The sequence below is a fragment of the Podarcis cretensis genome (assembly GCF_951804945.1).
Source record: "Podarcis cretensis genome assembly, chromosome: 10".
Classification (NCBI taxonomy): Eukaryota; Metazoa; Chordata; class Lepidosauria; order Squamata; family Lacertidae; genus Podarcis; species Podarcis cretensis.
Genome location: NC_137179.1, coordinates 37,134,872 through 37,161,552, shown reverse-complemented (window position 1 = coordinate 37,161,552; position 26,681 = coordinate 37,134,872). Strand labels below are relative to the sequence as shown.

General features: G+C 40.0%; 1 protein-coding gene across 3 annotated transcripts; it reads right to left on the bottom strand.

Annotated features, from left to right (window-relative positions):
* Positions 1–284: 284 nt before the first annotated feature.
* Positions 285–23,538, bottom strand: CEP83 (centrosomal protein 83). Of its 3 annotated transcripts, XM_079993887.1 has the most exons (16): positions 23,214–23,536; positions 21,138–21,396; positions 19,653–19,803; positions 17,512–17,604; positions 15,371–15,502; positions 14,534–14,785; positions 12,553–12,684; positions 8,166–8,280; positions 7,107–7,251; positions 6,543–6,692; positions 5,087–5,162; positions 3,546–3,703; positions 2,421–2,550; positions 1,434–1,537; positions 1,077–1,254; positions 285–491 (listed from the first exon to the last, which is right to left on the bottom strand). In XM_079993887.1, exons 2-16 carry the CDS (start codon positions 21,284–21,286, stop codon positions 300–302), a joined length of 2,157 nt encoding a protein of 718 aa, XP_079850013.1. In that variant the 5' UTR covers positions 21,287–21,396; positions 23,214–23,536; the 3' UTR covers positions 285–299. The 3 variants fall into 3 exon arrangements, with proteins under 3 accessions (XP_079850013.1, XP_079850012.1, XP_079850011.1); XM_079993886.1 differs by lacking the exons at positions 285–491; positions 1,077–1,254; positions 1,434–1,537 and adding an exon at positions 22,724–22,791 and having other exon boundaries at positions 2,251–2,550; positions 23,214–23,538; XM_079993885.1 differs by lacking the exons at positions 285–491; positions 1,077–1,254; positions 1,434–1,537; positions 23,214–23,536 and adding an exon at positions 23,097–23,192 and having other exon boundaries at positions 2,251–2,550.
* Positions 23,539–26,681: the final 3,143 nt, after the last annotated feature.

Genomic DNA, 26,681 nt, shown 5'->3' with positions numbered 1-26,681 from the left:
AAAGGGGGATTTTTCCACACAGCTACTGCACTCCCTAAGTGACTTGAGAAAAGTCTTGTTAGAAAAAAATCTTTAGTGCAACATGATGGATCTCCTCCTATAATCCAAACTAGAAGAGCACAAAAAACACACACGCACAAAAAACACACACATTTTTTCTTGAATTCTACTGCTGTTGTTGCTTTTAAAAAAACAATTAAAAATATAGAAAATGATACAGACTATCCTCTACTTCAAGGCACTTCTGGGTGTGTTTTTGGCAAAGGACAAAAAGTATATGATGCTTTAGAGTCATGTGTTTATTTGGCATCCCCAGCTGGTAGACCATACTCTTCAACAAGCTTATGTCTATCAGAGTTTGAGTCCATGCTTATTACTGACCGAGCTCGTTCAGTAGAGGCCTCAAGCTCCTGCAGCTGTTTCCTCTGGGTGGTTTCTAGTTCTTCCAAGCGCTTGCGAAGCAGGGAAAGCTCTTTTTGATGCTGTTCCTCCTTGAAATTAAGAAGCAACCCATTATGTTTAACATTTAGAGAGATATTCTATGACTAACACTTTCACTGCAATCTGATGTTGTGCTTGTGCCTTTCTGGCTTCTGTTTACTTATTTAGATATTTTTGTATGGCTCACTAAGTCAAAAGAATGTGGCTTTCAGAATTGGTTATTTTATTTTTTAATGAAACCTATACAGTATATAACCTGTATATAAAATAGTCCATAATCCAAATGAGAGGGTGTTGGGATTCTGTTTCTCAAACAGCAGATATCCATGTCATATGGCAAACAGCTTTTGAAAGCAAAAGTCTTCCCGAAGCATTTTTTTATAAATAGAACACAGAACTCTGATGTTTAAAGCAATGAAGTAAAAACTTACTGGCTTTGCTTAAGGTAATTCTTTGAATTCTGGGTCTAACCCACCACAGGGGGCTGTTTTATATATTTTCTCATATCCAAAACTTTCAGAAACCTGCTTTGAATTTTAAGCTTTCAACACTTCTTCCTATTTTACAGGCTCATTTTCTTGTTATCACCACCTTAAACCATCTCTCTGAGAATGCCTATGTCACTTGGCACCTACCGGCAAGAAAGGGAAGGATGCCTCTGCTCCAGGTATCGGAGTTGAAGGCAAGAAGCCTACTTGATTCAGCACCGGGATGTTGGGAAACAGAATTAGCCTGCGGAATTCGTTATGTCTCCGCTGCAAATCCTTTAGTCTTTTCTGAAGGCGAATATGTTCTTCAAAAGGAACATTCTGCCTAAAATAGTCAAGACGTGAAACAAATAGGACATTGTCTTCAAACATGCAAACTTTACCTCCAACGCCATCTCAAGTGATGCAGCAAAGAATTTATTTTGGAATTTATTAAGTAATGATGACAGTCATTCTGTCTCTGAAACATAACAAAATTCAAGAGCAAGCAATATCTCAATTTACCTATTTAACACCTGGTTTTCTGTTTCCAGTTCTTCTCTCTTGGCTTCCAACAGCTCTATCTTCTCCAGTAACTTCTTTTGCTTTTTGTCATTAAGTGTCTTCCTCTGCAAATAGGGCAAATACTATGTATAGTTAGAGAAATAAACATTCGTTTGATTGTTGACCTCCAATGCAGCATACCATTTTCTAACCCATATGCTCTAATTGGAGTCTTATCCCCAAATTATCAAATTAGGTACATATATTCATTGGGATGGAGGTACTTAATACTGAGCACACCAACCTGGTTACAATAAGAAAAATAATCAAGTATAAAGGAGGAAGCATTTGTGAAATTGGTGTTTTTATGGGGGGCGGGGACATATCCATTTTGAGTTAACTATGATTACCAAAAGAGAGACAACATTATTGTCATTTTATTACAAACATCATTTGTATAGTGGGAAAAGCTAGCAGGAATGATGCAAACAGAGACCCTGACTGAAAAGGTATGTTTTGGAAAGAGGAACAGAAAGAGCAACACATCCTACTAGGACATCAAGTAGTGGGACAAAGCCTTGTGCTTCTTTCTCTCCTCAGTCACTGAAATTCCCTGTTAATTTATTTGGTGTGGAGGGGAGAGGGAAAGAAAGGTCGCTGGTACTCTGCAAAGCTGTGAAAATATTTCTGCAACACTTGCATTTTTCCACAGGAAAAAAATATAGCTACATATTTTTAAAATCTAATTAGCTTTGGTGTGTAGCTGTTAATATCTATCCACAAACAAAAATTACTGGTAGATGTCACAACTAGGGTTATTTCTCGATGCTATCACAGCTTTTTTTTTGCCATTTAAAACACAAAAGCTTTTAGCAATAGAGGTCAATATTTTGTTTTACAAATTACAAACATTATGTTGGCTACAATTAGAATCCTGTTATAGAAGCATAATTTTAGCTAACCCAGAATGAAAAAGTTTCCCTCAGATATATGTTGTAAGTGACATGCCTTTTTCTGAGCGACTGCTGCCCGGTGCAATTTTTCTTTCATCTGGTTATACTTCTGTTCTACCTCTGTAATACGCTGAATAAGTTTATGTTTTTCTTCTAGCCATTCGACATGTTTGTCTTCCAAATTTCTAGAGGGGGAAAAAAAAGCAATGGTTGCTCTTGCATATCAAATCCACAGTTAATCACCGCATTCATGAATGCGCTGAGTATATCTCACATGGCTAAATGAAATCCAGGTGTACCTAGAAGGTATGTTTCTTACAATTCCATAAACAATGGGAAAGGCGATCTGAAACTTGCACTATGTCAAGTGCTAAATCAGCATTTACAAAACTGTATGTTGGGGTACTTCTATATGGGCTTATAAATTAGTTAGTAGAAGTAATTAAAGGCTCCTGTGAGTCCTGTGAGAGAAAATTGACCATCATTTACCAGGCTCTGGGATGCTCTCCTGAGATCTCACAGAGCTGCCTGAGTTCCTGTGAGATCTTGCAAGAGCATCCCAGAGCCCAGCAAACATCCAGAGATTTTAAAAGCTCTTTCTGCACCAGGAAAGCCCAATGCAAAAGCAGTTTCAACCAGCCAACTTTCAACCATGCAAGACTACAATTGTGCAAGTTAATTGTGTGCAAGATGTAATCGTACTGTATTGTATTTATTGAGTTGCTGTGAGAGGCAGATGATAGATTAAGAGGTAACTAAGTACATGGCTATATGTACAGGCTACATTCACACTTAATGGAACAAGGTAAATTACTTTCCTGCTACAGAAAAGACATAATTAGTTAATAAATCCTTATGTCACAATTCTACCTAGACAGTCTATGTGTTTTTATGGCAACATTATGTATATCATCTTAATGTGCAGCACATTCCTATGCATGTTGTGCTTAATTAGGCTTACTTCCACATTAGTGTACATGGGATTGCATCCAGGCTATCAGTGCTATCAAATAAGTAGTGAAACCAAGACATAATTAATTCACATTTCAAATCTATCATAATAGAGCAAATTCACAATATAGGCAACTGAACCCAAGATAAACATCTGGGGCCATTTACTCTCCACAGAACTTTACTTTCTTGAGACAACAGTAGCAAAATATTAAAAATGAAATCATACTTCTCTGAATCTAACTGAGCCCTTTCTGCTTGACTTCTCGCATTCTGACATTCATGTTTTAATCTCTCCACCATTTCCTTCAGTTTCTGATTGGAAACTAGCAAGTTATTCTCCGACTGTGACAGAGAAGCCACTTGGAGTTGCAAATCTTGGATGCGCTGCAAAAGAAACATAAAAATGATTGATGAAATCATTTATCAAAGCTCTAGAAGTCCCACCAAACAGCATATAAGCCCTATGTACACATCACTCAACTGTAGCAGTTACATGTGAACATAGGAAGTGGAGCCATACTACAGGATCCAACCCAATGTGCCATAGATCCTACTCCCTCAACACCTGTGCATTTACTGAGGTAAAGGTAAAGGTAAAGGTAAAGGTACCCCTGCCCGTACGGGCCAGTCTTGACAGACTCTGGGGTTGTGCGCCCATCTCACTTAAGAGGCCAGGGGCCAGCGCTGTCCGGAGACACTTCCGGGTCACGTGGCCAGCGTGACATCGCTGCTCTGGCCAGAGCCAGAGCCGCACACGGAAACGCCGTTTACCTTCCCGCTGGTAAGCGGTCCCTATTTATCTACTTGCACCCGGAGGTGCTTTCGAACTGCTAGGTTGGCAGGCGCTGGGACCGAGCAGCGGGAGCGCACCCCGCCGCAGGGATTCGAACCGCCGACCTTTCGATCGGCAAGCCCTAGGCGCTGAGGCTTTAACCCACAGCGCCACCTGCGTCCCATGCATTTACTGAAGACGTCTGCAAATGAGTGCCTACTTGCAGTCAGTTTAAAAAGCCACCCTGAGCACCACTTGAAAAGCCTCCATCGTTTCTCCAACCCTCTCCATAAGTCTCTCTGCTTCCTCTAATCACCCTCTCCAACCACCTCTTCTGCACCCAAACACTCTCATGAAGGCTGCTGGTCATTTTTTCCTGCTCTCCTGCACCCCTCCCCACATGTACCATGTTTGTGCCATTTTCTTATTCTTCCCCTGTGTGCCATTTTTGCATCTCTTAAAAGTATTTTATTATTTTTCAGTGATATGCACACAGCTGCAAGTTTGCATATTAAATAAGCTGTGGAAGTTGTTTTCTCAGAGCAGAACTGGAGGTAAGTAAGTGCCTTCCACAGAAGGTGCATTAAAGACAATCTAGCATGGCCTGGAGCAAGTAGGAGTCACCTATACAAATTAGTCCCACAGGAAAACAACTCTAGTCACCCAGCGTTAAGTGTTTGGCAGACATGCTGGGGCAAAGAAAGTACTTCTTCACACAGCATATAAATAGCTAACTTCCAAAATTCACTGCCATAAGATGTGATGATAGTCACTTTAAAAAGGAACAGGAGAGATTCATAAAGAATAAGACAACAGCTACTTGGCATGATAACGAAACAAGTCTGTTCAGATGCAATGCACATCTGCATGCCAGACACTACTGACAGGCACACCTGTTATCACATGCTGGTTTCAATACAAGCTGCTACAATTAAAGAAGGAAAGTAACGTGATCTATCTTGAGAAGATGACAGAACATGATGTTGGATCCTTACCCCCTTTAGATTAGCATTTTCACTTCTCTCTTTTTCAAGCTCCTCAGAATGAATAGTTTGCTGTTGAATCTTTAGCCTATAAATGAATACAAAGTTGGATTTGTGATTTTTAAAAGGTCTACACTAGATGGACATTTTTAAATTAAACAAAAAATCTGATACAAGAGTGGAACTATGGAATTAAATGAAAAACTAATTTCCAGCCTTTTGGAAAGAGACTCCCTAGCATTAACTTTATATTTATCACTGAAATAATTTTTATCCTGCTCTTCTGTGAAAAGAGGTTACCAGAATAGCTTATGAATGTGAGAAGCCTGTCCCTCTCTCAGGCTTGGATATATACTTAAGATGAATTCAGCAGAATATTCTACACAGAATGCACTGAGCATCCAATGGAATGTTTTAATAAATGGTGGGTTAATATTGATAGCTGCTGGAAGTGTGGGGACCAGGGAAACATTTTGAAACATATATAATGAAAATATCCAGTAACTGCTGAATTTTGAGAACTGGCTAAGCATGCTAAGTCGGTCCTAGGAAAATGTGGAAAGTGGTCTTATGGAGTGATGATATTATGAAACATCCCAGCTCTTTCAAACTTAAAGAAGGTACAAAATGCTTAAGATTAGAACGGTAAAACTGGAATTTAAATTAAGGCAATTATTACATATTGGAAATATAGTATAAAAAACATACATTGATACCTGGACACTAAGAGTTAAATGGATTTGACTATACAAAGAAGAAGTATAGACATTTTTGACAGATAAAAAGTTTAAAAGGCCACAAAACTGAAGACCACCTGCTGCTATGCTTGACTTGAATTTCCCACTTTTCTTTTAATCTCTCCTTTCCTTTTCCTTGTGACCTTGTCTGACTCATTTGATTTTCTCTGTGTTGTGTGCATCAGAGTGTAAATGGGTATGAATTCATGGCTGAATATATAAAAAGTTCACAAGACAAAGTTCTTAACAGATAGAATGTTTAGAGAATATTGAAACTGGAAAGACAAACTTGAAGGGCAGGAGAGAAAGGATGTTGAGGAAATAAATGGGAGTAACAATGCATGTATTGAGGACTGGTTCCAAACAATTTTTAGCGATATATGTTTGTATAAGATATAATCCCCCCAAAAATCTAATACAATAGTTATCAGTTTCTTCACTGTATTTTATAGCGTATTGTGCACACATTGTGTAATTGTGAACAAATGTAGAAGTTTCAAGAATAGCTTTAGACAACAGCATGCTTCAGCTGGCAAAGAAATGGTGCAAAACAAGGGTCTACCAATTAAATACCTATTTCTATAAACCCATTTCTGGAGAAACAAAAACATCTGCCCAGCTTAGACACAAGCAGTGAAGTGTCAAGGGCTTTGTTCAGCAGGCAATAGCACTTTCTGATAAAGTGTTAAAAACTCCAATTCCTAAATAGAATTAAAACCTCTACAAATTACCTAAGATCCTTGATTTCCCTTCTGCTGGATTCTTCTGCCACCTGCAGAGCAGATAACTTCTCTTTGTACTCATCCTTTTCCAACTGCCTCTGAGTATCTTGCTCCACTTTGATTTTCTCTAGTTCAGATAATCTGGCTTCAAGTTCTAACCTGAAACATTATGGAGTGTTTAAGAGCTGTGAAAAACAGATTTTTGTTTTTTAAATCATATCACAAACAAACATATATAAACATATATATGTGAGAGAGAACATTTCTACTCGGCTGGTATAGCTTCAGTGTTCCATGATTAGTGCAGAAACAGCACAAGCTCCCGTCTACAGATTTCAGAGCCAGGCACAACTAATTCAGCAGCTTCCTTGGACAGGGCAAGAGGGATTTCAAGATACTGAAGCAATGTGAGATGCATTTAAAACACCCTGTCCACTGTAGCAATAGCAACTAGCAGCAGCAATTTTATAGCTGGAACATAATGCACAACGACTATATTCATAGGCAGGGAAGTTGCTACAATTTTAAACTCTTTTTTGAGCAAGAGAAGAAAACATACAAGAACATACTTACTTTTCCTCCTGTAATGCTGCAAGTTTTTGGAAGCCTTCTTCTTCTGCAGCTTGTACTTTGCGTACTAATTCACGATCCTTTTCTATTAAAAGCATCTTGTGCTGCTCAAGTGTTTTCTTACGTATTTCATTATCTGAGTGTAAACCTGTTTTTAAACATTTACAGTATTTGAAAGCTCTGAAAATCACTACACAGAAGCTGATAAAACTGAATCTGTTGCTCACTCACGTAAGCCACCATTCATTTTTCCTACATTCAAGTACAACTTTGCCCACAACTTTCCCACTACTTAAAGCAGTGTAGCTTTAGGGAAGTATTATAGAATTAGGCTAAGAACCTTCAATGAATATTTACTCAGAAGTAAATCCCACTGGGTTCAGTGAAATTTACTCCCAGGTACACGCACACAGGATTGCAACCTATGTCCCACAAGTTTCAGAAGGAAGGTTAATTTTCTGTTTAACTTTCACCTGTGGGAAAATCAATGACATTTAAATGTGTTCAAACTTCACCAGAAATGCATTCCACATGCATTTACAGAATTAAAATTAGACGCTATTTCTACTGGCATTAATGGGAGCATCTAAGTATAAATAATGATGAATGGATAGTTACAAGATGACAATTCTCATTTAAGAGAGGGTTCACACAATTATTGCAATATGGGAATATATTCATGTTTTACTTTATCATTAAAATGCTACAATATCCCTCCAACCCCAGAAAAAGATCACATTAAAAATTAAATATTCACAAAGCTATGACAGTTATGGCGAAAAGCCCCCACTGAATTTAAGAATTACACTAATTATATCCATGATTACTTCTGTTATGTCAGCTTACAGGTATATGAGCACATAGCTGGGTGGAGTGGGGCTACATGTTGGACAAAAACCATGGCAGCTTATTGAAAGTGACACATTAAAATGAAAGTATCCCAGTGAAAGGGATATGGCTGCATGACAGTACTTACTGGACTGTTCTAAATTTTTCTCCAAGACAAAAATCTGTATCTATAATTGGTGGCAATAACAAATCACTGAAGTAATAAAGTTTTACCATCTATTTCACTTTGAATCTTGTTTCTTTCTCTTTCTATCTCAGTCCTAGCTCTTGCCGCTTCCAGCTTGATGTTTGTTATTTCTAACTTGTGTGAATGCTTAAGTTCTTCAACCTATAGAAGATAATGTTTTATCAATTTCCAGTTTTGATCAGAACAGTTTTTCTGCTCAAGGAGGATAAAATCATGCAAGAATCCCTCCTATCTTCTTCTGGATGAAAGATTCTGAGGTTTTCTCCTACTTCCATAGGAGGAAGTTCCCCAAGCTAGAAATATGGTAGCTGAAATGATTTATGAAAAATATTTTTAAAATAGTAACCATTTAAAATACACAGTCTGCTCTGGGTGTCATCACCAAATGAGACGTGGCAGGGAAATCACTAGGAGCACAGCCTTTCCAACAGCGGCACTCATACAATGGAACACCATCCCTATAGAGGTCTGTCAGACCCCAACACTATATTCTTTCAGGCATCTTGGGTGCCTTGGTAGAAAGGTAGTATATTAAAGATAATAAATTAATTCCCAAAGTAGGGAATTACAGGGGGGGAATTAAAAATAGACCATAAAAGCTTTCAGGTTATGTTCATCAATGTCCGACCAAATAGGGGAATCTAGTGCCATGTACCTGTAACAGACTGCATTCATCTGATCAGCAACTTCCTTAAACCCAATTTGACAGGAGCTGGGTCTCCATCTCTCTTTTGCACACACAAATATTATTTGAGAATTCTTAGATAAAATTTCAAACAAATATTAATGAATACTGCAATCTGCTATTATGTAACTTGCAACATATATTAATAAGAACTGAAGACTAGGTAATAACTAATACACATGTACACCTGATACATATATACAACCTATAACAAGATACCTCTGCACATGAAAACTTTTTGTCTGAACCATGGCTTGCTTGCATGCACATGCTTGTGTACATAGACACATGCAAACCAATTTCACATGAAAAACCTATTTCCTGGAGCCATGCAAATTAGCTCCAAGTGGCTTAAGCATTTAGGTCAATGTTTAAATGAAACTGTCAACATCATTTCTAATAAAAATACTATACAGCTATGTGGGAATACTAAGTTTTTCATTCATTTATGAGCACTGCTGAGAAATGCACTCAATCCATTCCAAGCTGTGCTGATCAGTTGGGATACAATACCTGCAGATACTGCTATCAAAACAAATTCAGTTATCTGAACATAATTATGCTCAAACCTCACTATGTGAACGGCTGATTCAGATATCCAAACAGGCCGTTTGTCTACTTCCTTTGTTTGCTGGTCGGCAGCAGCCATTTTCAGGCAGAAACCGCGGTGGTGGTGCACGGAGGGAGAGTGGACAAATCAAGAGAGAGACTGGACAATTCAATTTTTCCTTTGTTTCTCTTCTGCTAGCTGGCAGCAGCCATTTTAGGAAATAACCACAGCAGAACAGGGAGAGACACCACAGATTAGAAATATTTCCATAGCAAAGAATGGAAATCGTCAGCTTGTTATGCGAATACTTTCTAACAAGTGATTTCCTGGGAACACATTTTGTTCAGAAACTGGGACCTGCCTGTACTACTATCATTAAGGTGTTAACATAAAAGAGCATCCTTAAAAGCCAGCATTCAGATGTCTAAAACATCTACAGTGTTTTAAGAGATTTTAAAAGACACACAGAGGATGCACACAATTTGGCAACTTGCTCTTTTTACTGAGTTCAATGTTCTGCGAGGCAATCTGTCACCTTGACAACATAAGCCTTCATGCTAGAGAAGTGCTAGTCTTAACTATGCCATTAAAATCACTGGCCTGGTATAATTGGCTCAGTATTATGGCAGATCATCTATCTCCTATATGTCACTTGCAAATAGCTAACCTTGGAGAAGAAATTTCAACGTGCTTCGTCACAAACCCAACACAATGTAAAACCGAAGCAGCTGTCTTCCTGCCTTGTAAGTAACAATGTTTTTTCAATAGAAAAATCAAAACATTGAAGACAATCATTGTCTGAAATGAACCGAAATTCTAGTTTAAACTTTCCTAGTACAGTAATTACAGGGTTGTTGAGAATTAAGCAGTAGGAGAAAGCGCTTTTCAATGTCAAATGTAATCACAACCGCTAGTGTAGAAGCTACACAAGTTTTAAGAATTAGTATTTGATTAAGCAACTACAGTTAAGACACTGATTTTCTTAAAGTAAAAAGGAAACTCCATTTGTCATTTACACACCACAAGGTTTGACTACATCCCTTCTTGGTCTATCTGTCATCAATGGTTATTCTAGTTAAAAATGTTAGTTTTTGTATCACAGCTGATCAGGATCATATGAAGCTGCCTTAAACCAAGTCAGACCACTGCTACATCTAGCTCAGAACTGTCCACAATAATTGGCACTGACATTTCAAGGTTACAGTGCGCTCATCCCACTTTATTGGCCAAGGGAGCCAATAAGCAAAGCTTCCGGGTCATGTGACCAGCATGATAAGCAGCTTCTGGTGAACCAGAACAGCACACGGAAATGCCATTTACCTTCCCGCAGGAGTGGTATCTATTTATCTACTTACACTTTGACGTACTTTCGAACTGCTAGGTGGGCAGGAGCTGGGACCGAGCAACGGGAGCTCACCCTGTCACAGGGATTCAAAGTGCCGACCTTCTGATCGGCAAGTCCTAGGCTCTGTGGTTTAACCCACAGTGCCACCCGCATCCCTATTATACTTCCTTTATACTTAATGTTAATTCTCACAATAAGACTTATTCCACACTGAAGAAGTTGCAGCTCCATTCTCTATCATATGGATCCCTGGCTTCTTTAATAATAGCTACTGCTGCAGGTATCAGCGTACATGGAAGGCCGTTAAGATGAAAGATCACAGTTTATCATTTCTACAATCTCCAACAGTCATCTTGTGGTTACCCAGTTTCTGTTTTCGTACTTCTGTGCTTTAAAACATAGTTTCTATTTTGCCCTCACGGAAGGAAGAAAACAGAATAATATGAGGAACAATTTCTCTAAGCCATTTACATAGCTGCAGGGGAAGTGTCCTGCTCTAACGTAAGAAATTATTTGGGAATATACTTATTTTAGGCTCAAAATATGTAAATATTTGAAAGCCACTTTCTGGGCGCATGACACTCAGCAGCTATTAATGCTGTTTATCTCTATATTGTGGTAAGTATAGGTTTAAAGTGGCTCCACCAGAACAGGAAACAATATGAAATTTGGCAAAGCAAAATACACAACATAATATGAAAGCAAATATTTCCATTCACTTTACCAGCTACTCCCCCCCAGTACTTTTTCTCTGTTGCCACAGTCTTTGACCCTGAATATATCAGGTTCCATTAACCCATGTCTCCATAACCTCTTGCTTCTACTTGCATTTTTCTACTTGTCCTTGGTTGGATCCAGACAAAGTCAATTGCACTTAGTTCCCACTAAAATCAAGTCCCATTGTGACTTAAGCACTACTATCTTAATCTGGATCCCATCTCCACCCCTTCTCTTTAGGCAGCTTAGACTAGCTGCAAGACATCTTATTTTTCCCCCTTTCCCAAACAGAATTGAGATGGAGGGGGAAGGTGCTTTCTAAGAAATAGGCTGTTATCACAGGTGAGATCTGGCACAAGCTTCAGGCTGAGAACATGAAACTACAATTCTCCCCATCCAAGAAATAAAAGCCCACTAACATTTAAAGAGTGAGAATCTTGAGATCGCAAGCGAAAGTACTAGCTATTTAGATTAACTTGATCCAGCAATTTCTTGTTTATATACCTATTGAGAAGGCATGCCTTACATCTTAAAAACCAAGGTGGATTTTTTAAAAAGTCATTGATCCCACTTTCACATGCAAGGAACTTCCACTCATGCAAGTGCTAATGGCCATGCAGCCATGTTATCACTGGTCACAGTAAAACTGCTTCTGGACTATCACTTCAGTCTGTAGATGACTAAAAGCTCGCAGCACATTTATCCTCCACACAGAGAACAAGCATGTCAAGGAAAAGATTAGGCCAGAAGTTCTCTGTCCAGTTTGCTACCTCAAGTAACTAGTTCTCAGAGTTGATTAGCGCTGGGCTAGACCAACCAACAGTCTGATGTGGCATAAGACAACCTCCTATCTTCACAATAGTAAGTGTTATTAAATGTGATTTGTGGATGTCATTACTGCTTTACGGAACAGTGCCAAAAACAAAATGCTATGTTTTCATGCCAACAGAAAAATCCAAGGACAATAAGAACATGGCTTTTCAAACACTGAATTATGAAAAAGGAGAGAAATAAAGCCGTGTAATAGAGACAATTTGTCTCCAAAGATACAATTAGTGATAATGGTTCTGGTAACATCTCCAAAAAAAACTGTCTTGAAAGCATCAAAATACTTACTTTAGTTGTCAAGGCACTGATCTCTCGTTCCGCTTTATGTAGCTTGCTTCTTAAGAGCGTATTTTGCTCACTGCTCATCTGCAGTTCCTTTTCAATGCGTTCCAGCTGCAGCTTAAGGAATTGTTTTTCAGCCTTAAAATTAAGAAAGGAAATCTTAAATTGCTTCACAGAAATGAATCTTGAAGCAGAGTTCTAAACCTATTTGCACAAAAGTAAGGTTCCTTCACTCAAAACCTCGCCACCTGTCTGGGACTGATGAACTGGTTTCAAGAGGCCAATAAAATCAGTGCCATTACTTATAGTGAGTAAGCATCTGAGGTCTCAAATCTTTTTGGAGTTCTCTGGGTCATTTTGTATGAACATATTTTAGATGGTTAGCTTATTTGCTCTGAAGTTAAATAGCTCCCCTAGGAAGCTAGGGCTAGTTCAAGCACCAGAACTACATCACAATATTGCAAAGTTATAAAATGCTCAGGTTTGGGGCTGGCAGCTCTTCAGCAACAATGCAGCACAGCAGCAGAAAGGGGGAAGGGAATGTCCTTTCTCCCATCTCCTATCCTAAAACAGTCTCTCTCCCTCTCAGACCTGAACAAGAATATAAAGCTCGTGCACCTATTTTATTTTTAAAATTTGTATACTGCCCTTCATCTGAAGATCACAGGGAGGTTCACAACATAAAAATACAAAATGAAAACACAAAATGCATAATTAAAAACAAAAACAAACCAATGATCATCACCCACAAAGACATTTTAATCATTTGGCTAATCAGCCAAATGCCTGGCTGAAGAGAAAGCATTCTACAAACAAGGAGCCACCACAGAAAAGGCCTGTTCTTGTGTTGCCACCCTCCAGACCTTATGTGGGGAAGGCACCCAAAGAAGAGCCTCAGATAATGATTTCAGGGTCCGGGTCAGTTCATATAAGATGCATTTCTTGAGGTATTGTGGTCCCATCTGAAGCCATTATCATGGAACTGCTTTTATGGGTGGGGATAACACTGCAGCATTGCCCTGCAGACCCCATTTATTCTCTCCAATTGGCACTCAGACATATAAATTTGCTATCAGCTGGGAAGCAAAACAGGGTCATAAAAAATAAGGAAGTGGTTTCTATTTACCCAGACATCTCTTAAATGCAAGTTGCATTTAAAGCCTGACAATAACCTGTGAACTTCCTGGACACACACAACGCTAGGGGATCCTTTGAAGAAAAAGAAAATAGGAAACTGAAGGTGGGGGAAGAGGAAATTGGTCTACTCAAGCTGCAAACAGCTTATAGAAAGTACTGTATTCTTCCCTGTATAAGACTAGGTTTTTTCCCTAAAAAAAAAATGTCAAAAATTAGGGGGCATCTTATACTCTGGGCCATCTTCCCCTATTTTCTTAAATCCGAGTCCCCGAGTCTTATACAAGGGGGCGTCTTATAGGTGGAAAAATATGGTGATCTGGCGAGGGGTGATTAGAATAGGGAGGTGGGGGGTTTTTTTTATAAAACAAAAACTTACCTTCCTGTACTATACAAGTCTCCTGAAATTCCCCCTCACAACCTCTAGTCTCCTAATAAGTTTGAACAGCTGTATAAGATATTGTTGCTGGACCCATTTGTAGAATTTGCTTATTGAATGTTTTGGACCTTAGTGTATTATTCAGCTTATATATTTATTTATTGTTTCTACAGACAGGTTTGTTTACTAGAGTAAAATATCCTTCCACTTTTAATCTTATGTAAAAAGTTCAAACCTGTAGACTCCGCAATGATTATTCAAATTATCATGATTCAAACCACTTTGTAGATAAATCTGTCATATTTTTCAGAACTACTTTGCAATGAAGTAATCTTATTACTATTAGGGAAATGTGAATCTGATTAGGAAGAATCAAGCTCATTGATGGCTTGATGTGAGTTTCTCATTATTTAAGTTAACACACAGTGTACACCTTTACTATGTCTTGTAGGGAGAACAATCAGAATCTCCTACCTCCAAGGATCGCGTTGTAGCTTGCATCTCAGTTAACTGTCGCACCTGTATTCTTTGCACATTTTCTGCTTGCATACCAGAGTTCTCCCTCTGAGCTCTTAGTTCTGCTACTTCTGCTTCAAAACCCTTTAATTTCTGAACTAGTTGAGCCTTTTCTCTTAATAGTGCTTCCACACGCTTGCCATCTCTTGTAGGATCAATATTAAGCAGCTGATTATGCAATTCTTCTTTATCTTTGCCAAGTCTCGTTATCTATGAGTAAATGAACAGACAACACTATGGGCCCACTCCAGTCTGAGTGTGACTTCAGAAAACCCAAAAGATTCAATGATTCCTTGCACCAGGTGCACACACAACCGTGTATGCAGACGGGAGGGAGTAAATGAGAACCCACCGTGTGCGAACCATGTTCCTGCGCTTGGAACTGGTCAAAGTGTATTTAAATATAACATTATGTTGATAAGCCCAGAAGTACGAGAAAAGCACATAAAAGTACATATATTTGTTCTAAAATGAAAACACATTTTCATTTCATTCAAAATAAGCAATACATTGGTAAAACTAGCACTATGTTTTATAGGCCCTTTTCTCACAGAAAAATTAAAGTGACAGAAATGTGTCCCCCATAAAACTGGAACCAATAACACACCTGAGGTAATTTTTTAGTCAGGAAAAATATCAACACATTAAACTGCATATTTCCTCCTTTTTCTTAAGACATTCATGAAGCAGAAGGCCTGACTGATTATGCTTTAGGCAGGGTTCAAATTTATTACGGTTGATTAAATTCATATTCAAATGTTATGGTTTTTCTTATATTAAAATATTCTTCCTTACCTCAGATTCATATTTTAATTTGTTCTCTTCTAAAATATGGGCATGTTCTTCTTTCTGATGCTCAAACTCTGATTTAAGGAAAGTATGTTCATAGCGAAGTTTGTTATATTCTGTTCTCCATTTTTCTGCTTCCTAATTAAGAAGAACATATGTGACTAAAGTGAATAAAAAATACAAACCCATGCAGAAAAAAATAAACACACAAGATGTTTAGTAAGTATCAGGTGTAAACTGAAAACAGGTCAACAATTGTTAATTGTTTTTGATGGCAACATTTACAGTTGCATCAAAAGAAATACAGTAATACTATTGTTTGGCTTAAGCTCCAGAAGCAACGGTGAATGCTCCTTGCCAGTGACCATTGCGGCAATGGAGTCATATTGCCAGGAAGAACAGCTGAGATTAGGGCTGTGCTATAAATCAATATATCAAATCATGATAACAGGTTTTTTTAATGACTTTGCAATTTATCACATATTGTGTGTGTGATATTAAAAAAAATCACAATATTGGAAAAACCAGGAAGCCGATGCTTCTTACTGTGTGTGCAGCACTTGCTATCTCCACCTCAGTCAGCTATTCCCTGCCTCCTGCAGCAACAAGAAATAGCTACAAATCACTACAGTAGGCTGACTCAAATATTGCCCAGCAGATATCACCAAACAAAGCTTTGAAAACCGGTTAGCAGTCACTGTCAGTCAACCTTCCCTGTCTCATGCAGGAGGAGCAATTCACTACAAATTACTACAGGCTGAGTCAAGTATCGCGAAGCAGATATTGCCAAATGGAACTTTGAGAAATGGTTAGCTCTCTGTCTCCCCAGCCATCCAGCCGGCGAGCAGGGACTTCTTCCCTCAAGGCTCTTGCTTAAAGGCACCAGGCTGGTAGTTGGTTTAGGAAAAGCCTGCAAGGTTCAGAATTCTGGAGCCCTTTCCCCCAGTAAAAAACAAACTGGGGTTAGTAAAAACAGACACCTTCCTTTGGCATTTGACCATCTTCTGTCATTCTCCCCCTCCATCTGCACGTGCGTACTGCTTGTGGGTGTGCGAGTGTCTATGTGTGTCTCCCCCCCCCCCATCCATTGGTGGTGTATGTGGTGCATTTGTTTTTGTGAAGCAGCAGCCACCAGTCGGCAAAAAACACTGGGTTTTCCAACCAAGGATATCTGAATATCTAAAAGTGTGACACTGAATTTGCTTTTTCTTGTTTAGTAATGTAATTAAATTTTTAGGGAAGCTTTGATATCTATGCTAATAATTACTTCTATAACTTTAATTTTACAAAAACTGTGCTACTATTGGTACAGTAGTACTATAACATAACAGTTGTAACAATATGTTAAGTAAAAAAAATTCAGTTTTAGAGTTAGACCCATAAGTAGTAGCAGCTGCCAGGACATTGCCATGTTCACCTCTACATAGCTCCAGCCTTATTTCACATATCGTGATATAGCGAAATATCACAATGTTTAACTGGTAATAGTTGAAAACCAGATATCGCCCAGCCCTAGTTGAGATAGCTGATCCACTGTCAAGAGAATCCTGTTCTTTCTCTTATTGTTACCTTTAGTCACTGAAGGGTTGTACCAGCCTCTGTGACGCTCATGGGCCCAAAAGCTTAATAGTGCAGTGGGTAAGATCCTATCTCCAGCCTCTTTAATCACAAAACAGGAGGCATTGCATGGTTGCATTTGCACTAACCCAGTTTAGCATGACATAGGTGAGCCAGAATGTGCCTGAGCAAAACAGGCTTACACACTACACTTTCCCTCTCCTATGTAGCCAGGGAGAGGACTTTATCAGAATTTAATTTCACTTTTACAGACATATGCTTGCTGTTGCGTTCAACCAGGGAAGCTGAATTAAAACAAACTGTTATGCTTCATGGCAAGATAACTTCGATCCATGGGTCTTTAAGCTCACCTTGTTATTTAATCAGCTTGTATTTAAATGTTATCAGAAAGAAGATAAACACTGACCTCTCCTGTCCATCAAATATAAGTAACAGTAGATAGGAAAATATATTTTGGTTAGAAAAATTGTAACTAATTATGGAACCAGCTAACTAAAAATATTTTTATACTTTGAAGAAAAGGCTAGATATAAAACTTTCATTTCATAGAAAACTTTGTTTCTACTTACTTTATCTAGCTTTCGAAGGTTCTCTTTCAGAGGTGCTTCTATGTTGTCTCTTATTTCTGTTTTAAGCAACTCTAACTTCTGTGGAGTAATTACCTACATGTCCGAAGAAACGCATAAAAAGAAAGCAACAGTTTCATTATTTGCCTCTATGAAGATTATGCCGCCACTTAAAAGACCTGGCGTTCCCCCACCTAAGGATGGAAACACTCCAATATTATCCTGTTACGCTGCATATATTCCTAAAATACTGGAACTGGCAACAATAAAAAGGTATAGGATCTGTTTGAACACTGCAATTATAACAAGTTTTCATCACTGGGCAACTGCCAAAATGACTCAATCAAAGGAAAATACAAACTAAATCTACAGGCCTAAACATACCTGGAAGTAAGGTATGTTCAGCTCAATGCAGCTGGCTTGTGAATAGACATGTATAAAACGGCACTGCACAATTCCTAACACAGATCAAAGATAGATGCATATTTGTTATAGTACACAGTCTACCCAACTAATAAAAATTCAGTGTTGAGACACAGTATGAATAACTAGGACTATGGAGACTCAGGTAGAAATCCCCACTCAAGTCATGAAACTGACTTAATGACCTTGGGCACTTGTCTCTCAACTTACTGTAAGTCATATGGTTGTTATTAAGATAAATGCTGGGGGTGGGGTGGGGGAGAGAAACCACTTAATAGAATTCTATGAAATAAAGAGGTGTAAAAATTAAATAAATAAATAAACTCCATAGCTGCCATGAGCTGCTTGAAAGAAGAGTGGAATTATGTTATTAATAAATAATATTCTCAAATTCATGAACATGTGATAGGGAAACATTTTAATATGGATGAAATCTTTAGAAAGGCATATTTTTTTTTACCAGTGACCCTTCACAGCTTTGGAATGCCCTACCAAAAACATCTCATTATTATAATTTAAGTGCCATTCATGGTTTTCTGGGCATTTTAGGACTACTAATTTAACTTAGACATGAATGATTTCACCTTCTACTTAAATTGGCTATTGCTGTTTTAGTTTGCATGCTTTATTTATGACTTTTTATTGTACTTCATTTCTTACAACTCTTTTAGCCACTTTAAGAGCATTTATCTATGTAGAAGAAATTGGATATAAACTATATACACAAATAAGTAAATACAGTGTCACTCCTTCTTAATGTCCTGTCCGGAAACCTATGTCCCCACTGTGGAAGGACGTGTGGATCTAGAATTGGCCTCCACAGTCACTTATGGACTCGCTGTTAAGACCGTGTTCATGGAAGACAATCTTACTCGGCTACGAGTGATCGCCAAAGAAGAAAAATAAGAGTGTACAATATTCCAGGAGACATAAAGTTTCTTGACAGATTATATTTCACACACCCTGCCCTTCCTCTAATCAATTGAGAAAAACAATTTAAGCTGGGCAAAATCATCTAATGGATCAGATGCTCCCTGCAAGCCATTACAGTCATACCTTGTAAGCTGAACGGAATCCGTTCCGGAAGTCCGTTCAACTTCCAAAATGTTTGGAAACCAAGGCGCAGCTTTCGATTGGCTCCAGGAAACTCCTGCAGCCAATCGGAAGCCACACTGGATGTTCAGCTTCCAAAGAATGTTTGCAAACTGGAACACTTACTTCCGGGTTTGCGACATTCAGCAGCCAAAATGTACAATTGCCAAGGCATTCAGCTCCCAAGGTACGACTGTAGTAAAAGTGCATGTCATGTTCCAGACAACTGTTAAACAAGTTACATGAGTCAAAGGGGTCTTTAAACTTCTTTTGAAATGGCAGCTCTCATGCCTCATGTCAAATTTATTTTTGAAACTGAGCAGAGTATGGCATGGAGATATTTTGAATGAAGAGAAAAATAGTCACAAAGTACTCCTACATGATCGAAGCCACTGGTCTTCAACTGGTGGGCTGGGACTCACTATCAGGTCATGGCTGATCTAAGGTAGGTCACAACAGCAGTACTACCACAAAAGAAATATGTGGTAAGAAAAGTAAGAACTATATCCCCAATTGCAGTTCCTTAGATACCAGTAACAGTTTAACAGGAACATCAGACATAATTAGCAATGTGGATTAAGATACTGTGTATGAATAATGTAACTTAACAGAAAGATTTGTGGCCGTACCTGCTTCTTTAACTCCTCTACTTCTTTTGATTTATCCAACAATTCATCTCGGAATTCACCGAGCAGACACTGAAATTTATCATGAACTGTCTGCTTTTCACGTAACAACTGTTTGAGCTCATTTTGTGATTTTGTATATTCATTCTGAAGCCTGAAAAGAAATCATTTTACAATGTATCTGCTTTTCAGTTTACTGATCTATATCTTGACACATTGAGGATAACAGAGAAAGGAGAGAAAAGGGGAAGTAGGATAAACAGGGGAAGCATATCATTTCATTTCAGTTACACATACTTAGGCTTAATTACAGTTAATATGACACATAGGGAGTTGTGCCAAAAGACTGCACAGAAAAGGAGAGGTTTGAAAGAAGTAAGAGCAGCAACACCATGGAGGTGTTCTGGGTGGCAGCTTTGACATTTTCTTCCTGTTAGAAAGTTTTTTATACTGAAAATGCCAATACACACAAACACAAAATCAACATTGTACATATTTTTAAATACACTAGCACAACAATACAACCCCCACTTTGTGGTGGGCTGGGGGGAAGTGGATTGGGTGCAAGTGTCCCTCTACCTAGTTCTGGCAGCCTGTATCTGGCACAGAGTTCCACTCCCACCTGCCAAAAATGTGGAAGTGCCATTAGTAGGATTCCTACTGGCAGCAACCAGTGGATCTCCAAAACAGAACTTTCCAGGGGCAGGGCTGAACTGGCCTGGGATATGTTGGATCCTAAGCAGGCCCTACTACAGCCACATGACGGTCACCTCCAGGTTGGCACAGTAATCTGCCAATTCTCCACCTTCTGTGCAGGAGAGCTGTATCCGCCAACCTGCTACTCCATAAAGCCCTACCAAGCAGAGAAGAGTTAGAATTGTTCCCTAAATAACTGAAATTTCAACATCCCAAGAAATTGAGGCCCAATTCACAGAAACTAGAAGCAATACAATGGCAAAGTGAAACAGAACTGCATGGAGGCTGCTCCATTTGGCAAACAGTTTGTGTGCTTTTGCCAAGCTTCAACAGTACACTGCCCATACCGGCCAAAGAAATAATGTTGGGCAGATGGAAGAGCTGGTTGCCACTGCCTGAAGGCAACGTCCAACAGCACACATGCCCATCCAGTATGTCCCCTCAGGAAATACCAGGGCACAGAAAAGGACATCACTGTGTGAAGGTGCATTGTGTATCTTTGGGCAATGGTGCCTTTTCCACATTGAGGAGGGAATACCAGCCAAAAATTGTCTACCCATCCTTGGTGGCTGCGACATAACCATGCAATTCCACCTGTTGTCATCAAGTTCCTACAAACTAGCCCCTATTCCCAGTAAAAGTTTGTAGCAGTGTGCTAAACTTGAATACTACTCGTCTAACATCTGATTAGTACTGCAACTAGTTTAGCTATAGAAAACTTACATTTTATTTTCATGATCAAAACATTTAATTAAATAGCTCAACATCAAAAAGAAAGAAAGCATACTATACCTTGTATGTTCTGCTTTAAGAGTTTGGTAATTGTTTTTATGGTGTTCACACCGCATTCTTTCATCATTTAACAGTTTTTGTACTTCTGCTTGTGAGCTAAGATCTCCACTTCCACCGACTGATGAAAGGATATGTGGAAAAGGGTCCATTCTGACTGAATGTTAATGAGATGACAATGTTAATAAAGCTGTCAGCACAAGCCTGCCACCGTCATAGAGACCTCTTTCTCTCCTGAGGGAATCCCTTGAGGCCAAATTACCTGTACAAACAGAAAAGCACCCAATTAGTAGTCAATGGATTCATGGTTAAAAAGGCTCTGCTTTGAATACATGTTCAAAAGCTTCATTATTTCTCTGACAAGGGTATCTTTGAAAATACATATATATAGTGTGTGTGTTTTAATCTGATTTCATTCTCAAATCAACCACATTAAACAAAGTTAATTTATGAAAGCACTGCATAAACTTCCCCATTACCTAAACCATTTTTTTCTTTGGGTGCAAAAGTTCTGTTCCCGCAGGACTGTTTACTCCGAAGGATTATACAGAAGACAGCCAAACTGTGCAATATCCTCTGAGGATAATGCATCCCACTTTGTGACAGATGCAAGTTACAACCAGTATAATATTCAACACTTTGCCTGCATTGAATGCCTTGCTAAAATCTTCCCTGCCATTGCTAGGCACTAAACTGAAGCTACCAATGGTTTTAGCTATGTGATATGACTAATATTGTTTTGTAAAACAATTAACATTTGGTTTATTTGACACATGATGCCTAAACTTATTGAGGAAGAGAAAATAATTAATAGTAAAAATACAAGCCTTCAGGCTTTGGCACAGGATAGGCTATAAATCAAAACTAAGCACAAACATTAAACTAGTAAAAAGAACTTTACACCAGAGCTTAAAGCATGCCCACTAAATAAAATTTGAGGAGCTGGGGTTGCCAGAAAATGTCTTGCAATTAAAAGGTCAATGGATTTGAAACACAAATTTTAATACAGTACTTATAATAAAGCCACATGCAAAAAAATTAACTACACATCTAGTGTGTATAGGTGTTGAAGTTTTATTTGTTGTATGATTACTGGGTGACATCCAAAAGTGTAAATCTGCTTGCACAATGGGATTTCTCCTACCCTGCACAGCTCCCCAAAACAGATGGGGGGGGGGCGAGATCTCACCCTGTTTTTAAAAGATTCGTTTTTCAAACCATATCTTTTATTATTTGTGTTTTATTATTACTATTAACAGCCTTGATAAAAGATACCTGAATAAATATTAGGATAGATGCTAATTGTGCAAGATAGAAGACCGTAATACATTTGGATTATACTGACCCCTTGTGGTTAAGTTTCCAAAGGCTTATAAAACTGTGAGCGGTTATTTCTAAAGAGCTGCTTAAATCAGTGCAGCTAAATTGCAGGCAACTTTTAAGAGCAGCAGAACTAGAGCGGTTAGCCAGCATTACCTTACGAGCACCTTGGCGGTATTTTAAAAAAATCCCTTTGGCCGGTGAAACTATCTGGAGTGGCATTACTGTACAGTATTTATTTATTTTTTAGTAGAAAAAGAGGAACTCACCGTGAACGCCGACCTTGCTCCCTTATAATGGCAATGGCGCCCACCTGAGAGGTGCGGGAACAAAGTTCCTGCTAGGGGGGAAAGAAAAGAAATAGCCCTGGATGGCAATATTCCGTGTTTCGTCTCACTGGGACTGGGCTTTTCGGGGGGGGGGAGGCGCCGGTCTTCCTTCACCGGCCTACCTCAGAGGGCCGTCGCGAAGGCGAAAGGCGGGCGGGGAAGGGAAGCCTCCAGCCCAGCCCCCACGAAGGAAAGCGACTGACCGACCCACGTCGAAAGAACGAGAACCTCGAAGCAAACGGGCAGCGCCAACCGCATCAGGAGCAGCCCTGCCCCGCCGGCCCAGCCCTGCCTCCTTCCCTTCCTCGCTTACCCGCCACCTCAGGCGGGCATCGGTTGCCTCGGCTGTTTAAAAATGGCGCTTCGGCTTCGCTCGCCCCGCCCCTCTCGTTTTCCGCTGAGCCCTCCCGGGACCCGTATGCTCGCCTACCTTTCCATTTTGTCAGCTGGCGCTTGGAACCCACCGGACAATGTCTTCGCCAGCCCCGGGGCAGCACGGGAATGCGGAAGCGTGGTTGCCACGATGCAATAGATGCAAGAGGCGGGAGGCGGCGCGCGAAGGCAAAAGTGGGCGGGGCTAATTGTGTTAACCCTTAGCTCGTCCGTTTCTCAGGAACGCTGCTTGATTACGCCCGACGTAGAGACCGTTCTAATCGGAGGAGGCGGTTCTTGCGTTCTTTAAAAACGAAGTGTACTAACCTTTGATGAGAGGGAACCAATACTGCGGGGCGGGGCACGAGTTTTAGGGTACAGTCCTGACCGACCCCGCTTTCCTAGGAGTCAGCCCCATGGAATTAAATAGGAGCTCCTTCCCAGCAGGCACAGAAACATCCCACAAATTGAGAGGAAGCTGTAATGCTTGAAACAAATCTGTTCGTTCCCGTTTGGTAGCGCCTTCCTAAGTTTCAAGTGGTCAGGAAAAACAAAAGAGCTGTACATGTTTCATCCTGCAACGTTAACTCGTTTTCAGATCTCATGAAAAGAAGAACGCACGCCATTCACCTGTTTTGTACTAATCAGAGATACAGATTTGTAGTTACAATTAGTCCCCCTAGGCTACTCTAGCCACAGATATGGAAAAGGTCGTTTTTGAATGAATGTGCAGTAGTTATAAAGTATACTGCAATGTTTCCCCAAACATGAATAATGCAGTCAAAATTTTTTGTTTCCATATAATGTTAGTAGGGATCAAACTATTGAAATAAAAAAAAAAAATAAGGTCATACATATACATATACATATACATATACATATACATATACATATACATATACATATACATATACATAAAAAGGTAAAGGTACCCCTGCCCGTACGGGCCAGTCTTGACAGACTCTGGGGTTGTGCGCCCATCTCACTTAAGAGGCCAGGGGCCAGCGCTGTCTGGAGACACTTCCGGGTCACGTGGCCAGCGTGACATCGCTGCTCTGGCGAGCCAGAGCCGCACACGGAAACGCCGTTTACCTTCCCGCTGGTAAGCGGTCCCTATTTATCTACTTGCACCCGGAGGTGCTTTCGAACTGCTAGGTTGGCAGGCGCTGGGACCGAGCAGCGGGAGCGCACCCCGCCGCAGGGATTCGAACCGCCGACCTTTCGATCGGCAAGCCCTAGGCGCTGAGGCTTTAACCCACAGCGCCACCTGCGTCCCACATATACATATACATATACATATACATATACATATACATATACATATACATATATAGCTATAGATATAGATAGATAGATAGATAGATAAAATGTTCATAACTGCATATATAAACCACATGTCTGAAACCCCACAGAAAAAGTGCTGAAACCATTTTGTCCCTCCGAAATTGACCTCAAATATTTCTCTGCAAGGTCGAAGGAAAATGGAAAAGCCTCCCCATTGTCTTTTTTTTCACAAATCCTGTCTTAAGGGTATGTCTGTGTATGAATAGGGTGAGCCTGGGACGACTCAGGAACTAAGTATTTGTCATTACAAAAGACTGGCCAGGCTCCCCAGGGTATCCAAACAAGTGACCATTAACAGGTCTGCCAGACAGGAGATAAACAATGCACTCAAATTTATGTTGTAGACAGCCCTTTCTGTGATGTAGTTATGATGTATGGGGGGTGTGGTCTTGAGCTACACCCCTTTCTGTGATGTAGGTATGATGTTTCTGAGGGGTGGTCTTGAGTTACCTCCTTCTTGTGATGTATGTATGATGTTTCTGGGGGTGGTCTTGGACTCAAGGGCGGGCAATTTAAAATATAAAGGGCAGGCACACCTTTGTTCTGGGTCCTCCTCCTTTCCTGCGTGTGAGGAGAGCACCCTGTTGCAACAGTACAATAAAGATCAGGCTTACGAGCTGCTTTGCTTCTCAATATTCTTTGGTTGGCCTGTTATTTTCTCCGACCGATGGAGAACCTACAAAGAACTCTATTAAGGGCTCTTGTGTTCCCCATAAGGGAATAAGGGCAGATTTTTGTTTGTTACACTATTCATTGAGCAGGTGCATGGAGGGCACTGCTTCTCAGAAACACCAGTGGATCGCTCGAACTAGCCATTTTGAGAGCAATTGTAAGAATTCGAGGGTGTGTTTGGTTTTTTAAAATCTAGTTGAGTCTGAAGATAACCTACTCCTGATCAAGGGCATTGCCAGGATTTTTGTTAGTAAGGGCAGGACTTTTGTTAGGTGGAGGCGGAACCTACCTGATTGGTTAGTTAGTTAAGTATTTCTATTGTTTTACTTGTTCTAGAGGGGACAGCTGCTCTTCCCTGTTCCACCTTGGCTATACCCATGCTCCTGATCTCAACCTGCATAAAATGTAAGACCCTCAGACCTGTTTCTTCTGAGCTTACCATGATGTGCCCATATAGAAAACACCCTATATTTTGGAGGGAAACATACATGGAGATATGCCAGTAATCATGGTGGCCAGATAGTGTGCCGTGTACAAGGGACCACAGCTACTCCCCCACCTCCCAACTGTTCACATCAGCACTGACTTCAAATAGTTTCCATTTGTTTATACAGTAGTATCCCTGGTTACAAACTTAATTTGTTCCGGAGGTCTGTTCTTAACCCGAAACCATTCTTAACCTGAGGCGCGCTTTCGCTAATGGGGCCTCCTGCTGCTACCGCACCACCGGTGCGCGATTTCCGTTCTCATCCTGGGACAAAGTTCTCAACCCAAGTTACTAGTTCCGGGTTAGCGGAGTTTGTAACCCAAAGTGTTTGTAACCCAAGGTACCACTGTACACCTGGGGGCATATGACAAAGCATAACACCCTATGCAAAGGTGTTAACACTTTTGCTAGAAATGAGTTAGAAATGGCTTAAGGACTCCAACTGGTGTGAAACTAGTTTGAGAAACAGCATTCAAACAGTAGTGTTTAATAACAAAGTATAGGATACATAGGCATTTTAGAAAATGTCATGTGAACGTGGATGTTCACATGACATTGTGAAAGTGTCATGTGAAACCAGTACAGTGGTACCTCTGGATACGAACAGGATCCGTTCTGGAGCCCCGTTCGCATCCTGAAGTGAACGCAACCTGCGTCTGCGCGGGTCACGATTCGCCGCTTCTGCGCATGCACGTGACGTAATTATGACCGTCTGTGCAAGCGGCGAAACCCAGAAGTAACGCGTTCCGTTACTTCCGGGTTGCCGTGGAGCACAACCTGAAAGCGCTCAACCTGAAGCAACTTCAACCCGAGGTATGACTGTACTAGAAAGATAGTGAGTTTACAGTAAATGGAAGTGTGAACACAGCCTTCCTTGGTTTCAGCTGCCAGTCTGGTTAACTTTTGTACATAGATTAGGGGAGTCACCATCCTTTCCTTCATCTCAGGAAACAAAATGTCTTGAGCCATCCCAGCCAACTCCATTACTTTAATTGCTTCTCTGCTATTATGTTTGTGTCTCCC